Source organism: Brassica napus, chromosome C5, assembly GCF_020379485.1.
Source record: "Brassica napus cultivar Da-Ae chromosome C5, Da-Ae, whole genome shotgun sequence".
In the NCBI taxonomy this organism is placed as follows: domain Eukaryota; kingdom Viridiplantae; phylum Streptophyta; class Magnoliopsida; order Brassicales; family Brassicaceae; genus Brassica; species Brassica napus.
In genome coordinates, this window is record NC_063448.1 from 16,126,703 (window position 1) to 16,148,199 (window position 21,497).

A 21,497-nucleotide genomic window follows, 5' to 3' on the forward strand; every position below is an offset into this window, starting at 1 on the left:
CCGTAGGTTATACACATCAGGGGAAGAGCCAGAAGCCCACAATAGCATTTCGTATCATACGGATAACAGCAAGTTGCATACTGCTCTTAGGAAAGCTCTTACTGATGACGAATTTGAAGAGCTCAAGGAGTCGAGTTTGGGAGTTTTCATCAAGTTCAAGGAGCAGGGATTTGGTTGGGCTTCAAGGCTGGTTCACTACATGCTCAGTTTCAAGCTGGACATTAAGAAGAAGTATGAGATGTGGTCTCTCGTTGGTCCAGAACCTTTGAGGTTTTCACTGTTAGAGTTTGAAAACCTCACTGGTCTAAACTGCGAGTACATCGAGGACCTTGAGACACCAAAATGTGACGTTACCCCAGAGATGGTTTCTTTCTGGGGGATGCTGGGAGTTCATCTGGAAGCTGGGCCAACTACTGATCAGATAATAGCAGCACTGAAGAGATGCGGGGATTGGTCCAGGGAAGATCGCAAGCGGCTCGCGTACCTCTCCATCTTCACTGGATTCATTGAAGGGAGAAAGTTTTCAACCGCTACACGATCTACTCTGGCAAGGCTAGTGATGGATTTAGAACGGTTTGAGAATTATCCATGGGGGAGAGTCGCGTTTAAGGTGCTGATGGACTCTTTGTGGAACAAAGAAATTGCTGGCTGTTACACCGTGGATGGGTTTATACAAGTTCTTCAGGTCTGGACGTACACAGCTATGCCGGAATTGGGTGCTAGTATTGGTGGTCCCAGAGCAGACAGTCCGTCTCCACCGATACTGGCTTACGAGGGCAGCAGAGGCCGCAGATCAATGAAAGCTGCTATCTTGAGTCAGGTATTTACTTCAATCCAAAAGACTGCGCAGACGACTTATTATAAGTCGTCTGGAAGGTCGTCCAGCTGGACGACTTATCGGACGACTTATAATAAGTCGTCTGGAAAGTCTTCCCAGCTGGACGACTTATCGGACGACTTAATTAAGTCGTCTGGAAAGTCTTCCATCTGGACGACTTATTAGACGACTTATTATAAGTCGTCTGGAAGGTCTTCCAGCTGGACGACTTAGTAGACGACTTATAATTAAGTCGTCTATTTAGTATTTTTTTCAAATATCTAACTCGATTCTTCTATTTACTGCAGACCCGCGTGATCAACTTTGTTGAGAAGGACATTAGTGAAATGTGGCCAAAATGGGACTCTGAGGTTGAGGACCTGCCCGCGGAGAACATCATTAAAGTCATGTATGAGCGGAGACCGTGGAAGTGGACCATGGATTGCTGGGAAGTCACTGGTACTAAGGTCAATACAAAACCTAAGGTTGTGACTCCATCGAAGAAGGCCAAAGAGATGGTTGTGTTGGAGGAGGAGGAGGAGGAGGAGGAAGACAATCCAAGACCTCGGAAGAAAGCTCGTAAAGAGGCTCCTAAAGTGGCTAGTGAAGAGGCTAGAGAAGAGGCTAGAGGGGTGACCAGAGAGGAGTTGGAAATTATGTTCAAGGGCGTAGCTGACTGCATGAAAAAAGGGTTTAATAAGTGCATGAGGGAGTTTAGGAAGTTGTCCGATAGATTGGAAGCTGTGGAGAAGAAGGTTGGTGTCACCAATCAGGCTACCCCTCCACCTCTAACCAATCAGGCTACCCCTCAAGATAAACAGCCTACCCCTCTTGCCAAAGAAACCGGGGGTAGAAACAAACAGGCTACCCCTCATGCCAATGAAACCGTGGTTAGTAACCAGCCTCCTCCTCCTCAAAAGAAACAGCAGCAGCCTCCTCCTCCTCATCAAACCAAACAGCAGCCTCCTCCTCCTCAAAAGAAACAGCAGCAGCCTCCTCCTCCTCAAAAGAAACAGCCTCCTCCTCAAAAGAAACAGCCTCCTCAAATCAAAGAGGTTAGTATCAAATCCAGGGTTAACTAGTTGTCCAGACGACTGTAAAAGTTGTCTGGACGACTAGTTGACCCTGGACGACTTAAACGTAAGTTGTCTGGACGACTAGTTGACCACGGAAGACTTAATTTTAAGTCGTCCAGGGTCAACTAGTCGTCCAGACAACTTTTATTTAAGTCGTCCAGGGTTAACTTGTGTGCAAATTTTATTGCAGAGATGGTTGCCGGAGGATACAGCAACCGAGGCGAACTCGGTAAATAAGATCTTGTCGGAGGATAAAGCAGATGGTGTCACCTCCAAAGAGATTGTTGCTGTCACTTCCACCGATCACCAACCGAGCCTCGCTTCCACCGATCAACAACCGAGCCTCGCTTCCACCGAGCCAAGCGATCCAGTTTCAGAACCGAGCCTGGTTGTATTGGACAAGCGTGCAAAGAGTAAACGAGCGAAGAAACCTGCTCCCACTGTGAGATCTCCTTATACGGCAGAGAAAAAAAAAGATAAAGTGGCAGCCTATAATCCATTTCCGCCAGTAAACAAAGATAAGTTGAAGGAACTCGCTGATTGGTTGAAAACTGATCCGTAAGTGATTGCTTTACCCATAATAGCTTGATTTAGTCGTCCAAAACTGATTGCTTTTTTGTTTGCAGTCATTATTTAACTAAGACCGAGGACAAACCACGTACATCACCAACAAGGTGGTACCACTTCCTCCGGACAGCCAGAGGATGGCTGGAAGACTGCGTAAGTCTTCTGCACACGACTTATATTTAAGTCGTCTGGTAACTTCTAACTTGTTATATTTAATATGCAGCATATAGATGCTTGGATTAATGTGCTAAGGCAGAGGTATCAGGAGAACCCACAAGCTTTCAGGAGCGAGCGAATGTGCTTCCTGGATCACAACTTTTCCCAGTCTTGGAGAGAGCAGTATCAGCTCTTCAAAACATCGGAACCTGATCACAAAGGTTTAGGAAGAGTTCTACCTGGTGGGGCGTCGAATTTTTATGACGGATCAATACCTTCATTTTGCCAATCAAACAAGAAGTGGGGGGAGGACATTGATGATATCTATGCGCCAGTGAACTTGGACGACAAGCATTGGGTTGCTATTTGGATATCGATCCCTAAGAGGCACATAGTCGTCTGGGACAGCATACCTTCATCTAGTGTACCAGACGCATGGGATGCGATAATGGAGCCTTTTCTCCAGATGGTCCCTTATCTGCTTGTTGAGTGCGCAGCCACCGACGAAATACGGGTCAAATACGGGTTGGAGCCATACACATATGAGAGACCGCTGAAAGGTGTACCCACGGCCAACAATGGTGATTGTGGCGTGTACGCTGTAAAGTACATTGAATGTCATGCTCTTGGGGTCTCCTTTGACCCTAAAGACTTTGCTAGGTGCAACGCGAAGAAAATGAGGGATAATATGGCGGTGGATATATGGAAGGAGCTTGTTGATCAGCATCTGAAAGAAAATGTGGATGGTGATAAGTTCGTGGGCATGTATGATTAGATGTATTTGAACATGATTTTTGAACTTGTCTTTGTATTTGAACATGATTTTTGAACTTGTCTTAACGAGCGAAGTATTTGTATTTCAGCTTGTCTTTGTATAGATTTGTAAATATATAAGTTGTCTGGAAGAAATAAGTCGTCTGGAAGGTTTTCCAACTGGACGACTTACAAATAAGTCGTCTAGAAGGTTTGGACGACTTATTATAAGTCGTCTGGAAGGTTTTCCAACTGGACGACTTACAAATAAGTCGTCTAGAAGGTTTGGACGACTTGAAGGGATAGTAGAAGGTAGTCTAAAAATAAAATACACTTGAAGGGATAGTAGAAGGTCGTCTAAAAATAAAATACACTGGACGACTTAGTAGAAGGTCGTCTAAAAATAAAATACACTGGACGACTAAAAATTTAGTCGTCTGGACGGGTAATCAAGACTGGACGACTTAAATTTAGGTCGTCTGGACAACTAGTCAACTGGTTGTGTACATTGTGGTTTCGTATGGCCAGTTTCCTTGCAGTTTGAGCATCTCCGTGCCCTGTGTTTCTTCCTGGGTTTGTGTCCTCTCATCCTAGATAGCTCCAACCAAGATTGCCATCTTGATTTCTTCGGTCTCCCCCGACCACGCTTTAGTTCTGGAGGAAAGCATTCTCGTTCCTCAATATGTTGTGACACGATAGGATATATATTCTCTGAGTATCCTGCATACAGATAATTCTTTGAGTACAGTGGACATACAAGTGTGGAGATATGCAAACCAGCATGTATTCCAGCAGCTATAGCATGAGAGCAAGGTATTTTCTCCACTCCATAGACACCACAATCACACTTTGCATGTTCCAAATCAACCACACAGTCCATTTTGCCACCTTTGACAAAGAAATGCCATCCATCAATTGGTTCGACCGTCATCGTACCCGCTATCTCTTCTCGAACAGCAAGCAAGTATTCAACACCCCCGCTATGTTCAGTTGTGAGACTCAAAGCATCTTGTCTCCTTTTCCAATACCATTTTCCTAACTTCTGCCTTATGAACTCCAGCAGGAACGTAATCGGAAATCCTCTTGCTCGCTTCAGTGCGGAATTAATAGATTCAGCAATGTTGCTTGTTTTTATGTTGAACCTGTTCCCCTTACAATAAACCCTTGACCATAGCCTGACGTCGGCTTTCTCCAAATACGTTGCAAGTTCCGGGTTTGCACTCCGTATCTCAGCCATGTACCGGTCAAAATCGTAAACCGTGTGAGCATAAGCAGCCCCTTTCACCAAGTACATGAGATGTTTCCCTTTAAACTTTTTGACAATGTTATCTTGAAGGTGATAATAACATATTCCTCGGGTTGCCCAAGGAAACACCTTATCACACGCACTTTTAATGGCCTTGTGCCGGTCGGAGACTATCACCAGAGGCTTGTCATGAGATATACAACTAGCCAATTTTGTGAAAAACCATTCCCAAGAAGGTATATCTTCCTCATCCACGATCCCAAAAGCCAATGGGAATATCTGAAAATTGCCATCTTGTGCGGCTGCAACTAACATAGTTCCTCCATACTTTCCACTTAGGTGAGTTCCATCCACCACAATGACCCTTCTCTGATACTTAAAACCTTTGATAGAAGCTCCAAAAGAGAGAAATAGATACTTAAATCTTTTCATAGAATCAAGTTCTATCGCCGTGATAGAATCAGGATTTGCAATGGAGATTTGCTCGAGATATGATGCCAGACGCGAATACCCTTCTTCTGCTGATCCTCTCACCAATCTTTGTGCATATAACAGTGCTCTGTATGAAGTGGTGTAATCAAGCGCCATGCCAAACATGTTCCTCATTGCATCAGTGATATGCTGCGGAGTTATCCCATCAATGATTCCAACACGATCAATGAAAAGACTACCTACATACTTCGGAGTACAGTGTCTCCGCTGAGCGATTCGGTCTCCCGCTGAGCATAAATGTTTTTCCACATACTTTGTTACCCAAAACGTGTTTGTCCCATGTTTGACACTCGCTCTGACCTTCCATCCACAATAGCTAACCGGACATGTTGCCACAACGAGAGTTTTCGTTGATTTGTATAATCTGAAAGAAAACTTACCCCTCACTGCTGCCAACCGCAGCTCTGAAAGCAGTGCACCCTTGCTAACAAAACTCTGGTTGACATAGATACTGGTACCATTCGATTTTCCTCCTTCAATAGCATTTGTCTTAGCATATGTCTTTTGGATTTCTTCAAAACAAATATTATCATCATCTTCCTCGTCCTCATCTGGAACCTTTCCATAAAGACTGTAATCCCCACCATTCTGATCCGTTTCACCAACAATAGAATTATCAGCATCCTCCTCCCCATTTTCCTCCTCCCCATCTTGATTTTCATCTTCAACAAACTCATTATCACCAACATCTTCAAAACATTCATCAGCTTCATCATCATCACCAACATCTTCTTCCCATTCACCAGCTTCATCATCATCACCAACATCTTCTTCCCATTCACCAGCTTCATCATTATCACCAACATCTTTTTCCCATTCACCAGCTTCATCAATATCCCTTTTCTCTGAAACCGTTTCGACCTTGCTGCGGCTTGATACACAAAGACATACTCTATGGGTTTTGAGTATCTCCAGCAAGTTTCGAACTTGTCTATCACTTGTAACATGAATGGGAAGACTGCCTGGAGCCATCATCATTTCTGCTGGTAATGAGTAGCTAATCTCCACACTCACTGTTCTCATGTCCAGGTTATAATCTTCTTGAGCCATTGCAACAAGTTCAGCATGTGTTGAATCTTCATTCAATAAAAACAATCTTGCTCCTTTGAGATCATCAACCACAAAATCCCAACGGAAATCTCTCAACAACCATTCTCCATACACTGCATGTAACTGAAAAATCATCTGCAAATATTCAAAATAAAACACATTAGTAAACATAGAGAAAATGAAGAAGTTCAATAAACATTGCCGCAGACGACTTAGCATTAAGTCGTCCAGAAGACTTAAAGGTAAGTCGTCTAAAGAGGTCACTTTTGCAATTGAAAATTAAAAGGGACGACTTAATTCTAAGTCGTCCGGCTTTGTTTGTTAAAAAAAAAACTTCAGACGACTTATATATAAGTCGTCTACGAGAAACGGGCTAGTTTTGCATTTGACCGAATCGTGTCAGATCTTTGACTATTTCTGGACGACTTATAATTCAGTCGTCTCTGGGAAAGTTAAAATTTCAATATTTTATGAAAACTTGACGACTTACGTGTAAGTCGTCCTAGGTTAGTTTTGTAATTGAAAAATAAAACTTGAAATTTAACTTTCTCCAGACGACTTAGATGAAAGTCGTCCAGCTAAACGACTTAATTTAAGGTCGTCCGGGATAAGCAAGGTTTGACCAGAAAATTGGGAAAAATTCTGGACGACTTTGCTTTCCCCGGACGACTTTAAATTAAGTCTTCTGGAGGGACGACTTTATATTAAGTCGTCTGGTTAAAGTTAAATTATGAAGTTTTATTTTTCAATTACAAAACTAACCTAGGACGACTTACACGTAAGTCGTCAAGTTTTCATAAAATATTGAAATTTTAACTTTCCCAGAGACGACTGAATTATAAGTCGTCCAGAAATAGTCAAAGATCTGACACGATTCGGTCAAATGCAAAACTAGCCCGTTTCTCGTAGACGACGTATATATAAGTCGTCTGGAGTGTTTTTTTTTAACAAACAAAGCTGGACGACTTAATTTAAGTCGTCCGTTTGACCAGAAGACTCATCAGTAAGTCTTCTACATACAGATGACTTACTAGTAAGTCTTCTACGCGAACAGATCTTGAAAAAAAATTCAAATTCGTACCTTAAACTAGGTGAGATGACTTCGTTTGCACACAGGGTCTTCTCCAACCACCCAGAACCTCAAACGAAAGCAACCGTAAGTCAAAACGAAAGAAATATGGCTCTGTCAACCATAGCCCATATTTTGAATCAAAAGCTTGAGTTTTTTGGATGAATATAGAGAGAAAGTGAAAGAAATGTTGTTTTTAGTTCATAACAATTGAAACAGAGAGAGTGTAAAGAGATTTACGTGCATTAAAGGGCATTAAAAGCTCCAAACAGTTCGTACAAGGTTGTTGCCACTATTCATTGCAGTGGCAATATTGTAAATACTTGAAGAAGATGAGGTTGAGACAGTAAAGAAGTCATTTTCGAAAAGAAAAAAAAAAAATGTTAATGGCATTTTCGTAGATAAAATGCAGGTGTGGGGTTAAAATTTCAAAAAAAAAAAGAGTCAAAAGAAAAGGTTAGTTTTCTGTTTGACTTCAAGTTTTGAGTCACTTTTGCAAAAAGCCCTTATTAATTTCAAATTGATTCGCTGATTTATTAATTTAATAAAATACCTTTAATGAATTTATATATAATCAAAACGAATTTTATCTTAATAATATTAAAATTTTAATATATTATATAGTAAATAATTGATTATAAAATAATATAATAAAATTATCAAAATATATTTAAAAAATAAGATAATTCTTATATATATTGTGTTGCTATCTGAAAACAATATTTTTATTATAAAAATTAAAAAAATTAAGATACAAAACAGTTTATAATTAAATATTAGTCAAGGAAAAATATTTATATAAAGATATTTCATAGACTATTTCTAAGATATGAATGTTTTGAGAAATTAAACGCAATAATAAGTATATATTTTGATGAAAAATATTTGACATATATAAATACTTATTATGTTGGTTTTAGATTAATAAAATATAAAATAACAAACATTTTTAAGAAGATTATGCATGTATGTGCAGGTAAAACACCTAGTATAAAAGTATAAAGGAACACTCAGTGCGCCCCCACGGATCAAAACACTACTTGAGAACTTAAAAGAAAGAAAATCTCAAAGACAACAAAACATCATTCATTCATTATTTCATCCATTTAAAACATTTTCATACATCCCTTATCCAAGCATATCACTCAACACCAAACTTCTTCTTTGCAAATGCAATGAACTCTTCCACGGTTGGCATGTAAGGCTTGACAGCTTCATGGGCCCTAAACTTCTCGGCCCATTGGATCAACCCAGGTGTTGTTTCTTCCCGGAGAAACTTGACGCCGGAAAACGCCTCGATCACAGAGACTGGTCCCAAAATGGTCCCACAAGCAATGTCGAGGAAGCCAATGTTCTCTCCTCCGAAGAACCCTAGCCCTTTGCTGCTCTTCTGAAACGCCTCTTCAAGCGTCGCCAAACACTCCATCAGCTTTCCCGCCGCCGCCATCCTCCCTTCGTCGTCTTTTGCTCCGCCCACCGCATCCAACGATCCAAAGATCTGATGAAAAAAGTTTCAAACTTGTGCAAAATCAGATATCAATCCAGACAGATCTATGTTCGAATATCAACTCCAAAACATAAAGTCTCAACCTTTAGTCAAAATCAGAGCATTTGTAATAAAAAAACAGAGATCCATGGAGTTTGATCTAAAGTCTTTAATACCTTGTCGTCTACGAAGAGGGCCCAGAAGCGAGCGTTGGCACGTTCGTAAGGGTGAGAAGGCAGGATGGAAGGACCAGAGGACCAAGCTTCATCGACGTACTGAACGATGTTGAGTGACTCGCAGATGGAAACGTCGCCATGGATGAGAACAGGGACTTTCTTGTAGATGGGGTTGGACTTGAGAAGGAGTTCGCTCTTTGAGTTGAGAACATCAGGTTCGTCCAAGTACTCGTACTTGACAGATTTCAAGTGTAGAGCCACTCGAGCCCTAAGGGCATAAGGGCTCGACCAAGAACCTATGAGCTTCACCGTATCATTATTCTGAGCCATCTTGAGTTCTTTTTTTTCTTATGGTTTTTTATCGATCTAAAAGTAATATTTTCACTTGCGTGAGTGTGTGTGTGTATATAATAGAGTGAGTTGATGGGGCTTGAGAGAGAGAGAAAGAATAAAGAAATGGAATAAGGAGACGTGTTTCTCGTTGGTATGTCGCATGGCAGGTGAGTCAAACGTGGTGTTCTCGTACATATTTGATTTTTCTATTCCTTACCAACTAAATAATAGTGTGATGGCTTAGATGTTTACGTTTCAAAATGTTTTATGTTATAGAAGTTTCGCACAATTAAAAACACATTTTAAAATATTATAAATGTACTGTTTTTAGATTAATTATTTTCTATAACCTTTAACCAGTAAATTTTTAATAATACAATTAACTTTTAAAAAATTTACAATTTACTATTATTACTAAATAAAAATGTTTTAAATTTTAAAAAATATATCTCTAGAAACAAATATTCTTTTAAAAACATTGAACCGTATGTGACAGAACAAGTATTATCTTATATTTTACTCACGTATAGTCTTAGGGCATCTTTAACGTGGTATCTGATGTGCCCCAGTCCATGGACCAGGCCGATCAGAACGTTCCAGACGTCCCAGTTGAGGTTCATCCTTCCGATCAGATCAGACAGACCAATCGGGCCGTGTACCGGTTCGACCCGCAAACGTCCGGATTGGAGCTTCGTCCAAATCTCCGACCAGATGATCGAACTGACCGAATTGAAGCTCATCTTTCCCGGCCAACTCGACAAGCCAAGACTGATGGTCAAGCCAGAATCAACTCTGATTCAGACCATGGCTTCTCTCTTTTGGCTCGTTTGGCTCGTATTATATGTACCGACGACCGTGCTGATGATCTCTCTACCTTGTTCGATCCGATCATGGACTTTTCCTTTGGATATTTTTCTAAGGCAAGGATACTTAAGCTATCAGAAGACTTGGGCTTTGTTGGAACGCAACTTGTCCGATCAGAACGTCCCGCGGCCCTTCATGATCGTCCCGCCTATGTACTGATCCTTACCGCTTTGGACTTAGCCGGTTCGGATGCATCTGGACAGAAGCCGAACGGTCACTTTGACTAGTCTTCTCTCTTTATTTCCGTGTATTGACTAGATCTAGATCAAGATCTACTTTTCTATTTAATGCCTAGACCTACAAAACTCTGTAAGTATGTAAACTCTTCATTTGGAATAATTAATCGATTTTGTCTAAAGCTTTTGAGTTAAACTCTTTGTTCTTTGTTTAGAACTTGTCTTGTTTCTTGGTGAGTCATATCCAAGCAAACACCCCTCAAACTCGTTGGTCTTGTGAGTCATATCAAGCAACGGTTCGAGATTCTTCTTTTGGTGGTCTTGTGAGTCATATTAAGCACCAACTGAAGCCGAGGAATATCGAAGGTCATTCCGCAACCTTCGTGCGACCCTTCAGTCCATCTAGTTCTCCATTCGGAGTTCATATCCAGATCTGATCCATTCGAGTGAGCCGGTCTTAGGGTCCTTCAAGTGGTATCAGAGCCGCTCGTTTGGTATCTTCTAAATCATTCATCTTTCTCATCTTCCATTTCTAAATCATAAACACTTCTTCTTCTATCTATCTTGAATCTGGGCCCCTCATTACCATCCTCTATCTATAAAAAAAAGATCTATCTATATAAAAAAAAAATTGAAAAGTTTTCGTTTGGGGATTGGTGGTGGAAGAGAAAGTCTGCTGGCTGAGGAGAAATCTAGCCTTTGAGGTGGTTAAAACGGATTCCCAAAATAAAAAAATCTCTTATCTTTCTCTCTTTAAAAAATCCCTAGTGTTTGCTTGGATTTTGTCCATTGAGTTTCTTAGATTTGTTCTTCTTTGAACTTTGAGTGAAAACTTGTTGTGTGATCATCCAAATTCTGAGAGAAACACGTGTGTGGGTGAGGATCAAACACTTGAGAGAGTGAGGATTTTTATCTAACGTTTTGTGTTTAAGAAATTTCAGAAACTATGAGTAATGATGATGAACGGAACCGTCCCGGAAACTCAGTTGCTGGATTGTCTAACCTTCAAATGTGTGCCTTGAATGATTATATGTCTAACATGTTGAACGCAGGTTTATATCAGATCCACCAGAGGCTTGATGAGATTCAGGCCAGCAAATCTCCTTCTAGAGCCGGAGCAAGAAGAGACCGTCCGCGTAGGAACACTCGGTCCGACGATGAGATCCGAGAGGAGGATGATCAAGAGAACGAGGCCAGATCAGCATACCGTCCAAGAAGAGGTCCTAGAACCCGAGATTAAGGTGATGTCAATCCTTTTGCTAGAAATGAACGTACTAATGATAGCTTAAGTGGATTGAAACTAAAAATCCCACCTTTTGAGGGTAAAAATGATCCTGATGTTTTTCTTGAATGGGAAAGAAAAATTGAACATGTCTTTGATTGTCAAAACTTTTCTGAACTTAAGAAAGTTAGACTAGCTGTTACTGAATTCTCTGGCTATGCTATTAATTGGTATGATCAAGTTGTGACCCACAGGAGGAGAACATGTGAGAGACCGATTGAGACATGGGATGAGTTTTCCATGCTGATGAGGAGACGATTTGTTCCAGCTCATTATCACCGAGACCTCCACCGGAAACTCAGGCGCTTGCTTCAAGGCACTAAGTCCGTGGAACACTACCACCAGGAGATGGAAAATTTGATGATCAAGGCCAAAGTAGACGAGCCCATGGACGCCACTATGGCAAGGTTCCTCTGTTCCCTTAACCGAGACATCCAAGACTGTATGGAGCTTCAAGAGTATGGTAGTGTGGAACAGATGCTACACAAGGCCATCTTGATCGAGCAACGAGTTAAGAGGAAGAGTTTCTCAAAGCCGGCCATTACCTCTAAACCGGCCTACTCCCCTAAACCGGCCTTTGCTCCTAAGCCAAGCTATCAAGACAAAGGTAAGTCTCCTTCCACAACAAATAATGCTTTTAAAACTGATGTCCCTGCTCGTGATGACAAAGGAAAGGCAGTGGAGGCTTTTAGCTGAACAAGAGACATTAGGTGTTTCAAATGTAAAGGTCTAGGACACTTTGCCAAAAACTGTCCTAACCAACGAGTGATGATTCTCATGGAGAATGGAGAAGTTGAATCTGAGGATGAACTGGAGGACAAAGAAGATTTTGGTCCGATCTTTGATGAAGAGGACGAATCCTTTGGATATCCGCATCACGGGCCACTACTTGTTGCTAGGAAAGGCATGGTCGAGTCTATCTTCGATGAGACGGACGGCCGCTTGGTCGATGTTTCCGATCCAGCCTTTGATGATAAGTCCGATCCGATCTATGATGAGGAGGCTTGCTTCGACTATCCAGTTCATGGTCCTCTACTTGTCACAAGAAGATCTCTGAGTGTCCAACCCAAAACCAATGAAAAGGAACAAAGGGAGAATCTCTTTCATTCTCGTTGCTTAGTTTCTGAAAAGGTTTGTTTTTTGATTATTGATGGTGGGAGTTGTACTAATGTTGCTAGTGACACTCTTGTCAGGAAACTAGGACTTGCTACTCGGCCTCTCTCTCGTCCTTTCAGGTTGGAATGGCTAAACGAGGCTGGAAAACAATATGTGAAAGAGCAAGTTACTGTCCCTATTACCATTGGCCGATATAAGGACGAGGTCGTTTGCAATATCCCTCCTATGGACGCATGCCACATTCTCTTAGGCCGGCCATGGCAATTTGATAAGAGAGCCATGCATGATGGCTTCACAAACCGACACTCCTTTGATCATAAAGGAAAGAAGATCACGCTTGTTCCTTTGACACCTTTGGAGGTTCATCAAGATCAAATCCAGCTCAAGAAGAGCCGTGACAAAGAACCTAAGCCAGATGAACCTGAATCATCCCAACGGAACTCCAATTTCTATATAAAGTAAAGTAAGGTCAAGAAATCTCTTTACTCTCAAAAGCCATTTCTTTTACTTGTGTACAAAGAATCTCTTATGGCTTCTTCTTCTGACCTTGCACCGGAGATCCCGAGTGAACTTCTAGATGTTTTGCAGGAGTATTCTGATGTCTTTCCAAATGAGAATCCTAAGGGATTGCCACCAATACGAGGCATAGAACATCAGATAGACCTTGTTCCAAGCGCGTCTCTGCCAAACCGGCCAGCTTACCGTACCAATCCGGTGGAGACCAAGGAACTTCAGAAACAGATTGGTGACCTTCTGGAGAAAGGCTACATCCGGGAAAGCCTCAGTCCTTGTGTTGTTCCTGTCCTTCTCGTGCCCAAAAAAGATGGTTCTTGGCGCATGTGTGTGGACTACCGTGCCATCAACAACATCACGGTAAAGTATAGGCATCCCATCCCTAGGCTAGATGAGTTGCATGGATCATGTGTCTTTTCTAAAATTAATTCGAAAGTGGCTATCACCAGATTAGGATGAAAGAAGGTGATGAGTGGAAAACCGCATTTAAAACCAAATTAGGATTGTATGAATGGCTTGTTATGTCATTTGGTCTTACTAATGCACCTAGCACTTTCATGCGTTTGATGAATCATGTGTTGAGGTCTTTCATTGGTCATTTTGTTGTTGTCTACTTTGATGACATTCTTGTCTATAGCAAAAACATTGAAGATCATAAGATGCATCTAAATTTCGTTCTTAAAGTTCTTAGAAAAGAAAAACTCTTTGCCAATCTAGGTAAATGCTCTTTTGGAACAAATCACGTGGCGTTCTTAGGTTTTGTTGTAGGTGCTAATGGACTTAGAGTAGACGAGGAGAAGATCAAAGCCATCCGAGACTGGCCGAGTCCATCGACCGTGGGCGAGGTAAGGAGCTTTCATGGTCTGGCCGGTTTCTATAGACGGTTTGTTCCAGACTTCAGTTCCATTGCTGCTCCACTGACTGAAGTGATCAAGAAGAACGTCGGTTTCAAATGGGAACAAGCCCAAGAAGAAGCTTTTCAGATGTTAAAAGGGAAGTTGACTCATGCTCCTTTACTTGTATTTCCTGATTTTTCTAAAAACTTTGAGATTGAATGTGATGCTTCCGGAGTTGGGATTGGTGCTGTCTTGATGCAGGATAGGAAACTCATTGCTTACTTCAGTGAGAAGCTTGGAGGCGCCATACTCAACTACCCCCACCTACGACCAGGAGCTATATGCTTTGGTGAGAGCTCTCCAAACGTGGCAACACTATCTTTGGCCTAAGGAGTTTGTTATCCACAAAGACCACCAGTCCTTGAGACATCTTAAGGGTCAACAGAAGCTGAACAAGAGACACGCACGTTGGGTTAAGTTCTTTGAGAAATTTCCTTATGTTATCAAATACAAGCAAGGTAAGGAAAATGTTGTGGCTGATACTTTGTCCCGAAGGTACACTCTTCTTTCAGCCCTTGAGACGAAACTACTTGGCTTTGAATTTATCAAAGACTTGTATGAGACTGATCCGGATTTCAAAGAAATATTTCAGAAGTGTTCCAAAGTGGTTTACGGAAAGTACTTTCAAAATTCTGAATTTTTGTTCTTTGATAACCGTTTGTGTGTACCCCAATGTTCTTTGAGGGAGTTGTTTCTCAGGAAATCTCATGGAGGAGGTCTTATGGGATATTTTGGAGTCAAGAAGACATACAAGACGGTATATGATCACTTCTACTGGCCAAGCTTGATGAATGACGTTGAGAGGATTTGTGGCCGATGTGTGGTCTGCAAGAAATCCAAAACCAAAGCGTCCAATCACGGTTTGTATTCAGCTCTACCCATTCCTTCTCATCCTTGGGTAGATATTTCTATGGATTTTGTTCTTGGCTTGCCTAGGACTAAAACTGGCCAAGACTCCATCTTTGTGGTTGTTGATAGATTTTCGAAAATGGCTCATTTCATTCCATGTCACAAAACTGATGATGCTGTGCAAGTTACTGAATTGTTCTTTAGGAAAATTGTTAGATTACATGGAATGTCTAAAACCATTGTCTCTGATCGTGATGCTAAATTCCTTAGCTATTTCTGGAAAACTTTGTGGTCTAAATTAGGAACAAGATTGATGTTCTCTACGACTTGTCACCCACAAACTGATGGCCAAACTGAAGTAGTGAATAGAACTTTTTCCGCTTTGCTTAGATCATGGTTAAGAAAAACCTTAAGCTTTGGGAAGAATGTTTGTCTCATGTTGAGTTTGCTTATAACCATGCTATGCATTCTGCTACTAAGTTCTCACCTTTTGAAGTTGTTTATGGCTTTAATCCTTTATCTCCACTTGATCTTTTGCCTTTGCCTTTAAGTGAAAGAATTAGCACAGATGGCAAGAGGAAAGCAGACACTATCAAGAAGCTACATGAGCAGGTTCGTGCAAACATTGAAGCCAAAACCGAAGGATACAAAAGATGTGCCAACAAGAGAGAAAAGAGGTGATTTTAAAGAGGGTGATGTTGTTTGGGTTCACTTGAGGAAAGAACGGTTTCCAGAAGAAAGAAAGTCTAAACTTATGCCTCGGGTCGATGGTCCATTCCAGATCCTTAGGAAGATCAATGACAATGCTTATCAGCTTGACTTACAAGGTAAGTATGATATTTCTTCGAGTTTTAATGTGTCTGATTTTTCTCATTTTCTTGTAGATGATCCATATTTGTGGACAAATCCTTTTAAAGAATGAGAGAATGATGTGCCCCAGTCCATGGACCAGACCGATCAGAACGTTCCAGACGTCCCAGTTGAGGTTCATCCTTCCGATCAGATCAGACAGACCAATCGGGCCGTGTACCGGCTCGATCCGCGAACGTCCGGATTGGAGCTTCGTCCAAATTCCCGACCAGATGATCGAACTGGCCGAACTGAAGCTCGTCTTTCCCGGCCAACTCGACAAGCCAAGACTGATGGTCAAGCCAGAATCAGCTTAGCTCGAGTCAACTCCGATTCAGACCATGGCTTCTCTCTTTTGGCTCGTTTGGCTCGTATTGCATGTACCGACGACCGTTCTGATGATCTCTCTACCTTGTTCGATACAATCATGGACTTTTCCTTTGGATATTTTTCTAAGGCAAAGATCCTTAAGCTATCAGAAGACTTGGGCTTTGTTGGAACGCAACTTGTCCGATCAGAACGTCTTGCGGCCCTTGCTGATCGTCCCGCCTATGTGCTGATCCTTACCGCTTTGGACTTAGCCGGTTCGGATGCATCTGGACAGAAGCCGAACGGTCACTTTGACTAGTTTTCTCTCTTTATTTCCGTTTATTGACTAGATCTAGATCTAGATCTACTTTTCTATTTAATGCCTAGATCTACAAAATTCTATAAGTATGTAAACTCTTCATTTGGAATAATTAATCGATTTTGTTTAAAGCTTTTGAGTTAAACTCTTTGTTCTTTGTTTAGAATTTGTCTTGTTTCTTGGTGAGTCATATCCAAGCAAAAACCCCTCAGACTCGTTGGTTTTGTGAGTCATATCAAGCAACGGTTTGAGATTCTTCTTTTGGTGGTCTTGTGAGTCATATCAAGCACCAACTGAAGCCGGGAATATCGAAGGCCATTCCGCAACCTTCGTGCGACCCTTCAATCCATCTAGTTCTCCATTCGGAGTTCATATCCAGATCTGATCCATTCGAGTGAGCCGGTCTTAGGGTCCTTCAGTATCTAACGCGTTTTTTAAGGAGTGGACCCTGCAGTTTTGTTAAAAACGGGCTTCATAGGTCGCGAGATAAAGAACGGTTTCGGTTCGTTTGTTACACTATTTTGCAGGCCCCACGACACGTGGTGACCCGCGGTTGGTTCCGTTTTTAATTTTGTTTTTTAGTCAGATAAAGCAAAAAAAAATAAAAAAAATTTTAGAAACCCAAAACGGGTTTCACCCGATAATCATGCTCTTAGGAATTAGGACTATGAGTTGAATATTGACGACGGCTGCAACAAATATTTATTGTGGCTAGTACCTAACTCATTATTCATATGCATATAATATAGTAAAATCCATCTTTTTTTTTTTGCCATCTATTTTTAGTTATAAAAGAGCTGAAGCCCAAAGGGCAAGCCCAAACATATAAACAAGGGTCTAAAACTCAACCTTAAAAAAAAAAACCCAAACCAAAGTTCAAAAAGCCCAAAAAAACAAAAGTGGGGCCCAAACTTCAAACCCCCTTCCCCACCACGTGTGGAACCACGCAAGACGAGGAGACACGTGTGTAAGGACTGGACACGTCCCCTTCCCCACCGACTTGACAACGCCGCCAGAACCACTAAACGTCTCTCCTCTGGAATCACACCGGAAACCTGAGACTCACCGTCTTTACCAACAAACCATTCTTCACCAAAGGCAACCACATCACTTTAACACCAGATTCAACCGGGACTTTATCCAGAGCCACCGAAATCACCTCCAATGACTGTATTGAAAGTTTAATGGAATCAGCTTCTTCGATCACTCCCGAGGAAACCAGTCGACACCAACCTGATCATCCAATACTTTAGCCGGCGACCACCACCGAAGACGAACAGAAACGGCTCGGGATAGAGCTCGCAACACCATCAATGTTTCATCGCCGGAACGAACGCCGGATAGTTCTGCCAAAGGGGCGCGAACCACCAGAAGCAAAGCCGGCTACACACCGTCAAAAGGACTGCCGTGTACCAGATTCAATACTCACTACTCGGAAGGAAATCACTGCGCCTCTCGATCTACCATTCCCCGCACGTACGTGAATAATATAGTAAAAATCCATCTCAATCTATAGATTGCAAATAAAATGATTAGTCAGCCACAAGCGAATATACCCATCAAGCATGCCTTGAAGGTAGCTGAAAAAAAACCCGACACTTGAAAAGACTTTAACGCTACCTGAACACAATTGTATCCTCCGATTTGCATAGACCATTTGCAGTAAAAAAATGTCTAGTTGAGAAACACTTTTGCAAATCTCATGGAAGAGGTCATTTTCTGTCATTAAACCTCTCCTTATATAGGACCATTACATAATATTATATATAAGATAAATTATAGTTTGTTCTATACATCAGAGATCTAAAAACAGTTAGCTCCATGAAATCCCCCCATCTGCTTCTTCATTTTCATTTCTAACGCAAAAATTCCAGAATCAGGCCCAAAGAAAAAACAATGTTAAGTCATCTCAGGTTGCAGCAATGAGGCTTCCCGAGTCGCTGCAGCTTATCCCACATGCAAATCATCTGGCGAGGCGACTGATAATGAGCGGTGAAGTAGTCTTCTATGCATCCGAACTGGCAGAACTTGAGGCTGTGAACAACTGCCACTGGTCTAGTCTCGTTGAACTTCTCCACCCACATTCCCATGCTCACATCTTCCATCTTGAATAACTACAATAACAAAAAAAAAGGTACCAATGCCCATATCAACAGCTGCTAAATTCATTATAAAGAAAATTTTTTTTTTTCATGTTCTTGAACAACTTACTCTTAATCTCTGCTGTTCAAAATCATCAACGATGAACTTAGCTATGTCATATGACAAGATGTAACCCGGACCATTTGCATACGGAGGATAATACTCTTCTGGCCATTCCTCGTATGTGACAGCCCATTTACCAGTGCGCAGAGGCTTATGGTAGAAGTTAATGTTTCCAATATAAAGGCTATCTCTTCTTTTAACCTTCTCTGCTTCTTGTATCACAGCATCAACTCGTACAAACGTATCATCGTCACATTTCATAATATACTTTGCCGCCACTGTGCTAACCCCATATTCGCAGATGGCAACCGTCTTGAGCACAACGAGGTCATAATGATCCATATACGGTACTATCACAATATCACCAAAGTACTCTGCTTCTTTCTTTAGATCCACATTGACTTCTTTTCTTGCGTGCTAACAACATAAACAAATGCAGTTAAACCAATGACACTATATGTTAAAAATGATATTCTATTTCAAGAACTGTGCTTACCAATGCAACAAAGAACCGTGCAACAACTTTCGATGATTTGACTAGCTTTTGCTGCATCCATGACTTCCTCACAGCCATTCTCTCTGCGAAATGGTTACCAGCAGAGAGAATACCAATGAAGAGCTCCACAGGCTTCTGAGGTAACGAAGGAGCTTTCCATCTGCTTTGCATCTCGAGATGCTTTTGCGGCGCGAAACTCGGGTTTGTAGAGGGTAAAGAGGAAGCATATACGGAATGCACATCAATGTTCCCCTTCACTGCTAATCCAGTAGCATCCTCTAGAACAAACCCCTGAAAAATCCATTTACATCAGACAACGTTAAAACATTATTCCTCACCACGCGGTTACAGACAAAAAGCAAAAGAAAAAGGAGAACTTACGGTTCTGTAAGGGAAAGAGGTGATATGTCTTCCATTAACGCTGATGTGGTAACCTTCCATCCCAGCTCGAAGGGTAAGAACAAAGAGCTTCCCTTCAGCAAAAGGGTAAGGCCAATCAAGTGTTATCTTCCTCCTCCGTCCCATCAGCATGTCCAACCACGTCTTCTTGGACTCATCATCCCTCTTCCACCTCTCACACTTCACCTCTCCATCAACTTCAACATAAAAAAAAACCAATAAAACCAAATAAAAATCGAACCTTTAAAAAGTCAAAACTAAAACAATAGTTTAAAAGTCAAACTAGAGTCAAATACCAGAATCTTCGTCATCACTACTAGACTCACGACCATCACAGCGCAAAGCAGAGCCCCACTGCATCCGGTAACAAGTGTTCTGCTCAATCACTGGTCTCCCACTCCAGTCACCTTTAATCCTCGGGTTGAAATGGAGGATCCGAGGCGGGTCTTCACCCTCCACCGCCTTCAATCCCTGCAACTCCATCATGAACTGCGTCACCGCACCCTTCCCATCTTTCTCCGCGTGCGCCCAATGCGGCGTCGCCACGACGGTAACGTGAGATCCCAGCTTTAACCCGCACGGCAGAACCAAGATCCGGCTCCGGTTTAAAAACTCCGACCCGGTAATTGAAACCGAATCCGGACATTTCTCCGTCCGGTTCTTAACCGGTTTTTCATCCGGTTTGCTGATTAAACCGGAATTAACCCCGTCCCACATTTTCTTCCCCGTCGCAATCGCGTGCTTCGCAGTGACGTGAAAAATCGAGAACTCGTCGGTGGATCCGCCGCCGTCGAAAAGGCTCTCGTTGGCGAAAATTTCGGAGACGGTTTTGAACTCTCGCATTCTCCTCTCCGGTTTACGACCCGGTCTAAGAGGGTCTACTTCTTGTTCTGCGATGATAGCCCGGTTTGCTTCTTTACCAGCAACCATCTGTCTCGGCAGTGACGAAAAAGACCAGTCCTCGGACCCGGACCCGGTTCGGAAGATGAAAGGGATCTCAAAGCTCATGCAGAGGAGGTAAAAGAGCAGGAGAGCTAACAGGAACTGAACAAGCCCGATTCGGTTCAGTGAGGCGGAGTTGTCGAGTTTAGTCTTCTTCATTGCTCAAAAAGAAAAATCAAAATCTAAAGGAAACAGATTTGGGAGAATCAGGAAGAAGAGATGGGCTTACAATTTTGGGTAAGCCATTAATGCAGAATTGACATTTACTAAGAAGAATGAAAATGTTGCTAAAAAGATTCAACAAAGGGCAAGACTTTTTTTTTTTTAAAGATTTTGATTTTGGTTCCAACTTTAAGGCAAAACAAAACTGGAGAAGGAAACAAAACTCTGCTTTGAACAGCAAAATATTAATAATTCTGTGCTTTTTGCGAGAGGTCGGTAACCGTATGAAGATGGTAAGGCTAGTTACTCTATAAAACTACGTCGTTTTTATCGGTTTCACACACTGGGAACTGGGGAAAAAAAAAAAGAGTACTGTATTATTTTAATATTTAGCGTTTGTGTTTATTTGTGTGTGAATGTGATAAACTTACCTCCTTTTTATAAAGCTTTTGAAAAGCTTTGATATTTTGTCAAGTTTAAGTTAAGATTATTCCTAAATATTGAACGTTATTTGTGTAGCAAAACTCCAAATACGAATACAAAATAACCGCTAATTACGTTAATAGTGGTAAGTTTCGGTTATATTTTTCTTGGTCCAAATTCCAAGTTGAGAAATATCACATGAAAAGTGAAATCTCAGTTTTATAATAATATTTTAGTGCTTAAAATAAAGACAGCCAGGTAGTTTCGAGAAGGATACCCACCACGTATTCTCAAAAACGTAACCATTTTATAACATTATTTGGGAAGTTTTATATTTCGTTTCACATGAAATCATTCGTTTATGCGGTTTGCAAAGCTAGGCACCACCAATGACAACCTACTTTAATAGTTGTTCATGTCGTCTAGTTTCGTTTTCACCGTTCAATTTCCAAATTCAAATTAGTAGAAGGTCACGG

The 21,497-nt window shown here is 41.5% G+C and overlaps 3 protein-coding genes across 3 annotated transcripts; 1 reads left to right on the plus strand and 2 right to left on the minus strand.

Annotated features, from left to right (window-relative positions):
• Positions 1–8,301: 8,301 nt before the first annotated feature.
• LOC106401988 (glutathione S-transferase U13-like) lies at positions 8,302–9,259 on the minus strand. Its single transcript, XM_013842617.3, has 2 exons — positions 8,889–9,259; positions 8,302–8,724 (listed from the first exon to the last, which is right to left on the minus strand). The coding sequence occupies exons 1-2, from the start codon at positions 9,216–9,218 to the stop codon at positions 8,368–8,370; spliced, it is 687 nt and encodes a 228-aa protein (XP_013698071.2). The 5' UTR covers positions 9,219–9,259; the 3' UTR covers positions 8,302–8,367.
• A 1-nt stretch (position 9,260) lies between these two features.
• On the plus strand, positions 9,261–14,698 carry LOC106401989. The gene is made up of 2 exons (XM_013842620.3): positions 9,261–9,388; positions 9,791–14,698. The coding sequence occupies exon 2, from the start codon at positions 12,312–12,314 to the stop codon at positions 13,119–13,121; it is 810 nt and encodes a 269-aa protein (XP_013698074.2). The 5' UTR covers positions 9,261–9,388; positions 9,791–12,311; the 3' UTR covers positions 13,122–14,698.
• Positions 14,699–18,069: 3,371 nt separating this feature from the next.
• Positions 18,070–21,000, minus strand: LOC106397409 (hydroxyproline O-galactosyltransferase GALT4-like). The gene is made up of 5 exons (XM_013837992.3): positions 19,791–21,000; positions 19,477–19,691; positions 19,096–19,386; positions 18,606–19,016; positions 18,070–18,508 (listed from the first exon to the last, which is right to left on the minus strand). The coding sequence occupies exons 1-5, from the start codon at positions 20,593–20,595 to the stop codon at positions 18,299–18,301; spliced, it is 1,932 nt and encodes a 643-aa protein (XP_013693446.2). The 5' UTR covers positions 20,596–21,000; the 3' UTR covers positions 18,070–18,298.
• Between the last annotated feature and the right edge of the window lie 497 nt (positions 21,001–21,497).